Genomic DNA, 11,446 nt, shown 5'->3' on the forward strand with positions numbered 1-11,446 from the left:
CTTTCCTTTCCTTTCCTTTCCTTTCCTTTCCTTTCCTTTCCTTTCCTTTCCTTTCCTTTCCTTTCCTTTCCTTTCCCTTTCCCTTTCTCCTTTCCTTTCCCTTTCCCTTTCCCTTTCCCTTTCCCTTTCCTTTTCCTTCCCTTCCCAAACCTTCCCTTCCCAAACCTTCCCTTCTTTCTCCTTTCCTTTCCTTCTCCTTCCCTTCTCCTTCTCCTTCTCCTCTCCTTTCTCTTCCCCTTTCCTTCCCTTTTCCTTTTTCCTTCCCTTCCCTTTCCCTTTCCTTTCCTATCTCTTTTCTTTGCTCCAACACAAACCAGAGCAGGGATGAGACACCCTCCCATCCCTGTTTTATCCTGCTGTCCAAAATGACCTGAGGGAGGGAATTGGCACAGGGATTCAAATGAAGTTTAGTGGAAAAACTGGGTTCATGTCGTGGTGATGGGCTATTAAATATATATATATAAAAATATAAATATATATATTAAAATGGAAACTGTTCAATGACTGTCTCTACCTTTAAAATCTACAGATTGAACTATTTTAATTATTTAAAGTGATGGGAGACACGTCCCTCCTTCCTCCTCCCAAATTCCATGGATGTGGCAGGAACCCCTCGAGATCCACCCTGGAAGAAACTCACCTTTCACCCCACCCAGGAGCCTTTAAATAAACACAAATCAATTAAAACAAATAAACAAAATCCATTTAAAAAAAAAGGAAACAAAAAAAAATTAACCAGATCATCTACTTTTTATTTCAGAGGAAAGATTTTGCATTATTTACTTTTATTTATATACAGGTACTTCACATTTGTATTTAAAATGCACAGACCTCCCAAGATTTTCCTCGTTCCGGCTTTTAAATTAGCTGTTATTTTACAATACAAAAAAATTATACCAAAAAACTGCAGTCCTAAATGTGTGTATGTATAACACCCAAGACCCCAGCAATGAAATAGTTTACAATACTTGCTCCTATTTACATATGAATGCAAGAAATGCTAAATTATACATATTAACAAACTAAGCCCGAGTCTGAACACACAGAAGAATCGTAAATAATTACAGGACAAAGAGGAGAGGGGGGGAAAAAAGAAAAAAAAGAAAATCCAGAATGCAATTAATTCGAGGGTCTGAAAGAACATTTATTGTGCACAAATTTCGGAGTAATATAAAACTCTTATTTTTATTTTCTCTTCTTTTTTTTCTATTTTTTTTTTAATTTTTTGTAAAAAAAATGGACTGACGTATGTTAATGCTCCTCCACAACTGTGATTTTTTTATTTATTTGTTGGTTTTTTTTTTCCTTCTTTCTCCTTGATGAGGGTTTGTGGAATCGGTGACAAACTGAGAGAGGGAACGGCCAAGGAATTGTAGTACCTGGAAGACGCACACAAACGGCCCCGGGGGTAGTGTCGGAACAAAGGGAACAAACTGAATAAAACCTGCCCTGATGCAGAAAAAAACCCAGCATATACACAAACTGTCGTAGTCCTGGCGTGGCAAACCCAGTTTCAGCAGCTCCCGACGGGAAAAGCGGGAATTCGACCAAAAATTGCCAAGAATGCTCCCAAAAATAAGACAGAGACCCCCCCTTCTTCCCGCAGCTCCTGAGGATCTTCCCAATAAACCCCTCACAACTCCCTCTCCCACCTGCTCCTGCAGCTCAGCCCTCCCCTTCCCTGTGGCATTCCCAAATGGATAAAATGGGAGAAGCAGAGGCATCCACTGCTGGCTGGGAGCGGGCGGATGAGGTTGGGAGTCGCTCCGGGAATGCAGAGTCCACTCTTTGCTCCCTCACCAGTGAGGCCCTGCTTCCAGGGAAAAGGCTCCTGGGATGCAGCTGATGCCCTAACTCAGGGGCTTGTGGGAAAGGCAAAGCAGCTGGAAAACACCTGGATGGAGAGTCGGCCTCGGCTCGGCGGCTCTGGAATTCCAGCAGGTCGTGGGAAAAGCCTAAAGTTCGATTTCAGCCCCAAAATTCAGCTCATTTAGGGCGGGACAAGCTGAGCTTCCATTGGAAACCATTCCATGATCCCGCTGACCCTGCACCTCGGGAACATTTACCACGGAGAAATAATGTTTCTGAGCAATACTTGGGACTTAAACTATCCCTAAGGAAGCAGCCAAAGGAGCTGCCACGTGTTAATGGCACCATCCCACTGAATTCTGGGACACTCCATGCCATGATTTCTGTTCAACAGCCTTATTTTGGCAACTTCAACCCAGCACTTTTTAAGCCCAGGGAGAGCGACAACAACTCCAAAGTTGTGTCTCACAAACCTTCTGGTACCCAAAATATCCACCCAGAGCCTGGTGGGGTCAGGCTGTGACAGCCCAGAGAAAATCCCGGGCTAAAACCCACGGAAAACGGGGAATTAAAAAGAAAAACAAGTCTGAGGTTTTTTGTTATTTGGAGACCCGGCAGAATAAAAGGGCTAAAACACTTCTGACCTTTTATTTTATTTTTTTTTTAAAAAAAAAGGCTCCTCTCAAAGAATTGAAAAGTTCTGAGGGTTGAGACATCAAATGCTGAATTTCAGCCGGTTCTAAACACCCGAAAACAGTGATTTTGGATGGAAAATAGTGATTTTTGGATGGGAATCACTGCCACAATCTTAATAACAGAGGCTTCAACTGCTGCCTTAATCCTCCACGTGGTGACTAAATTTAGGGACGTTTATTCCTTGTCTCCCAAGTGTTGGGTTTTCCCTCCTTTTTTCAGTGGGAAAAGCTGTTCTTTCCCTTGGTTTCTACACTGAAGTGAAATGCATTCGAACACAAAAAATCAAGTTATGCCTCCCTGCTTGGCGAGACACCACGAGATATAATCTGATGTTTCGAGCTCTGGAAAGTCACCTAACGCTGATCAGCCGAAGGAGTTATTAAGACAAAACTCAGACAGCACTTAAAAAGCATCAAAAATACATTCAATGGGGTTTTTTTCTGGTTTATGCACATTTTAAATCCCTCCACGTCCTGCAAGTTGCTGGAGATTTTACGTCCAAGTGCAAAATCCGGGTGTTGTTTGTCATTTATTTACAGATTCTCCCAGGAAATTCAGGTTGCTCTTTCCCCTCCCCACTTCACTTCCAAAGGAAATATTCCCACAAATCCTTCACTATATTGGCCTGGTGATAAACTACCAGAAATTCCCATTCCTTCCCACTTTTTTCCCTGTTTTACCTTCACGTTGGGATGAAACTGCAGCAGAGCTCTTGTATGAGTTCTCTTGTCCCTCATCGGTTTGGAGATCAGATGCAGAGCAGAGCCACATCCTAAAGGAGCTTTTATTTATACAAATAACCCTGCTATTTATATCACTAACTCTTGTCCCTCTACTGACTTTTTTTTTGTTGTTCTGCTAAACCTCAAAACTTTGATCACTTTTGCTCTTTTTGCCCAAAATCTTGACACCTCGTTTCGTGGCTTTGGAGACCTGACAATCCATCTCTCCAGGGGTGGGAAACCCTCCCCCCAGAAAATCAATGTTTATGTCTTTTTATGAATGTAAAAAAAAAAAAAAATCTATCACCCTTCCAGGGCCTCCAGTTCTGGGAGCTGTTTCTGCTCAGGAATAATCTCAGCAAGAAATTTAAGCCCCTCCTTAAGCTCTGTCCTGACTAGGGAGACTCAAGCCCAAGGGTTTTCTCCACGTGAGGTGGCAGTTTTCCTCCCAAAAAAAAAGGGTTGCAAGAGCAAGAAGAAGACATTTCCAAACATAAGGATGAGCATCGTGGCTGAAAACATGGAATAACAGGGGGGGATTTTAGTCCAGTCTTATTTCTCCAGTTCAGGTCAGTCCTATCACAGAGCAAGTTAGGAAGGAGATGAATCTGTATGAGGTAATCTGTGCATCAGATAAAACTTAAACTACCTAAATCCCTTCATCCTAAAACACAAAACTCACCCCTTTTCCACCCAGAATTCCTTTTTCTCAGAGGGCATTTAAACTTCTGGTTTAGAAACAGATGCATTTATATATATTTATATACATATTTATATATATTTATATATAAAATGCACTTTTTTTCCCTAATGTTTTTCTCCAGCCCCAACACCCTTTTGCAGTCCCACTGCACTTGTTAAATGACACATTAATTTGGAATTATCACCCACCAGGGTCCCCCAGACCACCAACCAGGCTGTTCCCATCACCTCTGCCAGCAACTCCACATCTTTGCTGTGACACTGCCACGCTCTGAAAAGCCTCTTCAAAATACATGGCTAGAAAAAAAAAGGAAAACAGCCCAAAAAATGAGTGGTTGATGTGACTGATCACCAAAATGTGCATTAAAAAAAAAGATGCAGTGCTTTGGGTTTCAGTTTGGAAAGTGCCACCTGACCAGAAGATCCAAGAGCAATTCCTGGGCGTTTAATAAATATTAGATGTTCTCCACACAATCCAGTGACTGGACCCAAAATTACTGTGACTGAGCCATAATTACACAGTTTGGTACCTTCACTAAGACCTTCCCACCAGCTCCAAAACACCACCACGTCCTGAGGCCCTGGCTGTGCCACATTCCAGACTCCAAGGAAACACTGGGCACCACCACCACGCACAGGCAAAAGGGTTAAGCCCAACCCTGAGCCCAACCTTGAGCCTCCAAACACAACCTCAACTCATCAAGCCCAGCCTTGAGCCTCCAAACACAACCTCAACTCACCAGAGCAGTTCAGATGGTTTGATGCCTCCCCAAAAAAGCCAAACCTTCTCTCTGCTGTTTGCAAAACCCTTTCCCCAACCAGCCACTTCTTCGACATCCACCAGAGCTCAAACACCAGCAGGTCTCGAACCTGTGGCCAAACCAACTTGCCCTGCTCGGTTTTTGTTTAAAGTTCTTTTTTTTAATTCATCCTCGAGCGCTCTGGGATGTGGAGTGTTGTTTTTTACACCCTGCAGGAGGTGGAGCAAACCCTGTAACCACCGAGGAGCGACGGCTCCCGGCTCAGCTCTCATCCAGGGCGGGAGAAGGGAAAGGGGAGGAGGAGGAGGAGGAAAGAGGCCAAAATCAGGAGGAATCTGATGGACCTGACCTGGAACACAAACTGCTGCTGGGAAAACGCTGGTGGAACCAGGAGTTTGCTCGTGAGACGCCGAAACTCTACTCGCCCTCCAGGTATTTCCACCTGGGTGAGCGGCTGGTCAGGCAGGAAAATGCCATTTTCCTGGGATAGAGAACACAGATTGCCTCGGGCGACTCTGGATGTTGAGTGTACAGATATTTCAAAGGAATTTAATGGTGTTCAAAAGCATGTGGAGCAGTCTCCTCACTCCCTAGATCTGTTCAAGTCTAGGCACTTGTGTGTGGTGGACTCCAAGCAGGTTAAGACTGTGTAAACACCGAGTCCTTCCAAAGCAACATCCGACTTTTTCCAGTTATTTCACGCGGTTCTGAGCGACATCAACCTTCAAACCATCCCAGCTTTTGCATTCCTGGACCGTGATGACTTAAAAAAATCAAACAAACAAACAAACAAACAAACAAAAAAGGCTGTGCCTGGAAGAGAGTTCCACTGAAAACGAGTAATGAAGGGAGGAATTAAACACTAAATGAAAACAAAGGATGAGGAGATGCTTTGAAGATTAATAGTAGTGTTTATGTGTTGAGAGCTGACACCTGTAAACACTGGATCTTTTTTTTTTTTTTCTCTTTTGTACAGTTTGATAAATACATGAACTACAAAGCACTTTCCATGTAGAAACCTGAGTGTCATTCATATTGGACTACTGTTCTATTTACACCCAGCAGGGACCGGCGGCACCGACCCCCTGCAATAAAATTATTTTACTTAGAACTCGAAGGAAAACAAAAAAAAAAAGGAGCAACCTGAAGCCACGTTGTCAGTAAAACTTAAGTGGAGCAGTTGTCAAATAAAGCCAACTAGAGCACGGAGATGAGAGAGAAAAAAGTCGGGATCAAGGAAGGTGTGGTTTCGTTTTTGTTTTGCTTGTTTTTTTTTTTCCCGAGTGCTTCGAGTCTCTTGGGACACAACTTGGAAATCTTCCTCCTCCTCCACCTCCACCTCCTCCTCCTCCTCGGTATTCCTTTTCCATTTTGTTTAAAACCCTAGAGAGTTTGTGATGTCCATGCATCAAATACAGGTTCCTGGCTGTGCAGGGGGCTGCTGTTTCCGATTTCGGACGGCGCCCGATTTCTCTTTGTAGGCAATTGGCATCTGTTGTGAAATGTCCACCAGAGCACTGGCCACGGCGAGACCTGGGGGACAGCAGAGCAAAGAGTCAGGGAACAAAATGGTCACAGCAGCAAATCCCACAGCCATGGCTGAGGAAAAGCCTCCAGGTCACAAAATACGTGGAATTTTCTGAGCAGAGCTGAAGAGTGTTTGGGCTGAAGAGATTAAACTCCAGCCAACGTTCTGGAATAAGGTGAAACAGGGAGCAAGTTGAGCAGGAAAAGCTGCAGGAAGTGTGGGGATTAATGGATGTGAAAGTCTTAATGTTGAAGGGTGAACCCTTAGTATTGAAGGTGTTTCTGCATCAGTAGATGGGTGACAATAAACCTGAAAGAACGTGGGCATAGAGGTTCCACTGCACTTCCCGGGGATCCATCACCTCTGCAACCTCCTCAGGGCAGGGCAGGGAATCATGGAATGGCTTGGGTTGGAAGGGACCTCAAAGACCACCCAGTTCCACTCCTTGCCATGGGCAGGGACACCTTCCACTAGCCCAGGTCGCTCCAAGCCTTTTCCAGCCTGGCCTTGGACACTTCCAGGGATGGGGCTTGGAGCAACCTGGTCTAGTGGAAAGTGTCCCTGCTCATGGCAGGGGGGTGGAATGAGATGAGCTTTAAGGTCCCTTCCAACCCAAACCATCCCATGATTCTATGACTTGACGTCTCCCTACAAACGGAGATGGGAATGAAGTGGAACAGGCCGGTGACAAGTTACTTTTCGTAAGGAACTACTGCTAAGCTGTCTGTACTAGATGGCCCTTTTCCCCCAGGCATTAATTAAAGTATAATCCAAATATCAAATGTTCATCCACCACCTGACCCAAGGAATTGCCTCAAAGCTCAGCTCAGAAGCCACCAGGGCCCAACCCAGGGAGCCTAAAACACCCCAGGGTGTGGGAACAGCAGCTCTGTGGGATCAGGAAAGGTGAATCTCCAAGGCTGGGGAAGGAGTATGGAGTTAATACCAAGCCATGAGAGACAAGGATAACCCTCACCTGACTGTCCTGGTGGTGGAATTCCCCCAAGTCCTCGAGGCAACCTCACGAAGACGGAGAGAACGGCCGCTTTGTTCCCAAAGCAGGGCTCCAGCGCGATGGGCTTTGGTACCGTCTGCAGGGGGGGAAAAGGGGGACAAAACAACTGTCAAACAGCCTGTTCCACCCTCCCTCCTCCCCCAGCCTTGCCTTGCCCAGCTCCTGCAAGCTCCAGGGCATGAACCATGTCGCTGTGCCTGGCAGGTTTCCAGCACAGAGCCAGCAAAGCTAAAAACCGGTGTCAGCAACAATCAAACCCGAGCCCTCGCAAAGAAACGCCGGCACTTCATAAAAATCAGGCTGTTACAGAGCCAGGGACTACACAGGGCTGGTATTTCTCCCTAAATTCAATCACAGAGGAGCAGCTCATGTTAAACAAAAGGGCTGGGTTTGCTTTTCCTTCAAACCCACCGGCAGAGCACCCACAGCATCGACACATCCGACCACGGGGACCGGGTTCGACTTCTCTTTCCAGAGTTTAACTCCAGGTTTCACCCCCACAACGCTCTGTGCATGAGCACAGCGAAGAACATTCCCCCAAGAACAAAAAGAAGCATCCAAGGCCAGGTTGGATGGGACCCTGAGCAACCTGGGAGAGTGGAAGGTGTTGGAACTGGGTGGCCATTAAGGTCCCTTCCACCCCAAACCATTCCACGACTCCGTGATGTGATTCCCCCAAAACATTCTCTCTTTCTCAGTTGTTTGCTTTGTGTTCCCTCAATTCTGTCTTTTGGTTCTGTTCTTTCTGGAGGGGTCATGCTCATTCTCCAGTGGCCTTCTAGACCCCTCTGGACTGTGTTCTCAGCCTCCTGGTTGCTCTGAGAGCTGGAAGACCTTTAGGAATTCCATGGGATTGTACTGTCCTTTTTGAAACAGAAAAGCAGAGGATTCAGCAGAGCAGAGGATCCCATGATCCTGGCTCTGGATCCAGTTCCAGTGGCCTAAGATGGAGGACTCTTTAACATGCTTTACTGGAGCCTCTTTACTTAGAATAAGAGTATTTTACACTTATATTGCAAATATGGTCATGAAATGAAGTTTTCAGGTAAAGCATGAATTGGTAACTCCAACAGAGCTGCACAGGGACTGTGGATAAGGGATGGAGGGACAGGACATAGGGAATGGCTTCCCACTGCCAGGGTTAGATGGGATATTGGGAAGGAATTGTTGGCTGGGAGGGTGGGGAGACCCTGGCCCAGGTTGCCCAGAGAAGCTGTGGCTGCCCCTGGATCCCTGGAAGTGTCCAAGGCCAGGTTGGAGTAACCTGGGCTAGTGGAAGGTGTCCCTGCCCATGGCAGGGGGTTGGAACTGGATGATTTTAAGGTCCCTTCCAACCCAAAGGAGGTCTCTTCTCCAAAAAGAGGAGGTTGCAAGAGTACACAATGAGTACAGGTACAAAAGAATGAGTTCTTTTGTTCCCCAACAAAGCAAAAACAAAGCTGAGAAACATTACTTTACATGACACACTCAGTGCTTTCTGCTTTCTTGTTCAGTATGGACAAGTTCTACCCTGGTATTAATGAAATAATTATTGCTTTTTCCATCAGGCATCAAACTGCAGCGCTGCACTCGAACGTTCAACAGAAACTCAATACAGCACAAGGCACTGAAAGAGCCTGAACAGGAGTCAAACAACGCTGTTAAATTACTGCTGCTCAATAAAAAAGACAAAGGGAGACGACAGCCAGCAAAATGAAACTCAAAGCTGTTTCCATATCTCCCGTTCCCTGCGATGATTGCGGCGGGATTTCGCTGCTCTGTGCGAGGCAGATAAACACGTGTTCCACGGGGCTGGAGGATGGCAGCTGCTGTTCCTGCCTGGGCTGTGACAGCAGATTTCTTCATCTCCCCACCCCCAGAGAAGGAACAAACTCGGGATGAAGCTTTTCCCCCCCTCCCAAGCACATCCTGGTGCTGTGTCCCAAAATTAGTGGAGGGAACGGAGAGAGCTCGGAGAAGGAACTGCAGGGATGCAGCCCACGAGTATCTGGGAGCAAGAACCGAGCACAGAGTGGATTTTCTGCTGGGCAGAGTCAAGGATCTCACTGTTGATAAAAGAGATCTGCTGAATTCCAGAGGTTGGAGGGTCCTGCTTGGGGCTCTCACCTCACCCTCAGTGCTGAGCAGGGTGGGAAGCAAAGACCAGGCCAGGGAAGTGATTGGGGGGAAGAGAAGGATGAAGAAGAAAGTAAAAAGGAAGAGATTGTCCTTTCTAATGCTTTTAAATGCATTTGGGTTTGACTCCTAATGGATTAATGGCCACAGAGATGCTCCAAGGGCTGGAGCCCCTCTGCTCTGGAGCCAGGCTGGGAGAGCTGGGGGGGTTCCCCTGGAGAAGAGAAGGCTCCAGGGAGAGCTGAGAGCCCCTGGCAGGGCCTAAAGGGGCTCCAGGAGAGCTGGAGAGGGACTGGGGACAAGGGATGGAGGGACAGGACACAGGGAATGGCTTCTCAGTGCCAGAGGGCAGGGATAGATGGGATAGTGGGAAGGAATTGCTGTCTGTGAGGGTGAAACCCTGTCCCTGGTTGGGCAGAGAAGCTGTGGCTGCTCCTGGATCCCTGGAAGTGTCCAAGGCCAGGCTGGAGCAACAAAGTGGAAGACTGGAATGAGAAGACCTCTGAAGTCCTTTCCAATCCCTGAGGATGCTCAGCCTCACACTCCTCATCCTCCAGCCAACTCACAGAAACAGGAGGCTGGAAAATCCATCCCACAGTCACCAAATCCAGCCCTTCACTAATGTAGGCACAGAAAAGGCCAACCCTCAGCTTTAAAAGGAGTTACACTTTCACCCTGTGCTCCCACCTCTAGGAGACCTTTCCAGAGGCTCCCTGCTCCTGGATCTTGTGGTTCTGCCACCAGAAACTTTCTTTTAACCTCCAGTCCTCAATTTATTCATCCCTCTGACATTCCTCTGTGCCTTAACCCGCTCCCTGGCCTTTCCCCAGCTGTACATCTCGGCCTTCTTTGGGCTCAGCTGATTGAGCAACACCTTGAATTCCTTCTCTGAACACAAGCACTGCCTCCTCCACCAGCCCAGGTTGCTCCAAGCCCTGTCCAACCTGGCCTTGGACACTTCCAGGGATCCAGGGGCAGCCACAGCTTCTCTGCCCAACCTGGGCCAGGGCCTCCCCACCCTCACAGCCAGGAATTCCTTCCCAATATCCCACCTACCCCTGCCCTCTGGCAGTGGGAAGCCATTCCCCCTTTTCCTGTCCCTCCATCCCCTGTAAATAGTCTCTCTCCCTCTTTCTTGTCGTCTCCTTCAGGTCCTGGAAAGCCACAATTAGGTCACCCCGGAGCCTCTTCCTTTCCAGGCTGAACATTCCCAAAACAGCTGAGGGTTAGTAAAAAAAAATGTTAATATTTTTGCACGGGGAATTTTATTTCTCTCAACCACAGCAAGGATTATGATGCACCCAAAACCTGTCAGGCAGTTGCAAACTAATTTGGAGGGAATTAAGCCCAGCATCCTTTTGCTGCAGCTGATCTCGATCTTAAAACTGAAAAGGGAGGGGGGGAAAACCAGCCCTATTTTCCATCAAATCCAGGCTTTTCCAGAGACAACGAAGCATGACAACAAAAACCAGCCTGAAGAATCAAACCCTGTACATTTATTTTTGACAGTTCAGGCACCTGCTTTTTGAACTGTGACTCATTTGTGCATCTCATCTCCGAGCTGTGCTCGCCCGGCCGGGAGACAAAGCGCAGCCGCTGGAATGACTCTGGAATGACTCACGCAGGAGTGACGGGAATGAGGAATTGGATGCAAGGAGGAGGTCAGCTGGGAGTGAAGGGCAAGCTGTGCCCTCTGTGAGACAGAGAAGCCCGAGGACTGGGGCCTGCAGTCCTCACTGACACAGGGAGGGAATCCCGCAGGGTTTCGGGGTGCTCTGGATTGTGGATCTCACAATCCTGGTCCTGCCCCTGCTGTGCTTGGATGGGACCTCTGGAGGTGCCACCACGGCACAGAGGGGCTGAGGAAAGGCTGGGTGGCTTCATCAAGTGGAATTTTGGTGGGGAGACCTCAGAAGAGCTCAAGTGTCCCTTCTTTCCCCAGCCCTGAGTGCTCTTGACACAGAATCACGGAATATCCTGAGCTGGAGGGACCCACAAGGATCATCCAATCCAACTCCTGACCCTGCCCAGACACCCCAACAATCCCACCACATCCAAACCCTCCTGGAGCTCTGGCAGCCTTGGGGCTGTGCCCACT

General features: G+C 47.5%; 2 protein-coding genes across 2 annotated transcripts in view; one reads left to right on the forward strand and one right to left on the reverse strand.

Moving 5' to 3' along the window:
- Positions 1–11,446, forward strand: part of CUNH20orf194 (chromosome unknown C20orf194 homolog) — a 732,083-nt gene that overhangs the window by 433,287 nt on the left and 287,350 nt on the right. The gene's annotated exons all lie outside the window — the stretch shown is intronic.
- Positions 732–11,446, reverse strand: part of ATRN (attractin) — a 172,651-nt gene continuing 161,936 nt past the window's right edge. The window contains exons 28-29 of the mRNA XM_017828986.1: positions 7,195–7,309; positions 732–6,223 (exon numbers count right to left, since the gene is read on the reverse strand). Of these exons, the coding sequence (XP_017684475.1) occupies positions 6,099–6,223; positions 7,195–7,309 (240 nt within the window). The 3' untranslated portion in view covers positions 732–6,098. The remainder of the gene's footprint in view (positions 6,224–7,194; positions 7,310–11,446) is intronic.

This window comes from Lepidothrix coronata, unplaced genomic scaffold, assembly GCF_001604755.1.
Source record: "Lepidothrix coronata isolate B3197 unplaced genomic scaffold, Lepidothrix_coronata-1.0 Scaffold156, whole genome shotgun sequence".
NCBI lineage: Eukaryota > Metazoa > Chordata > Aves > Passeriformes > Pipridae > Lepidothrix > Lepidothrix coronata.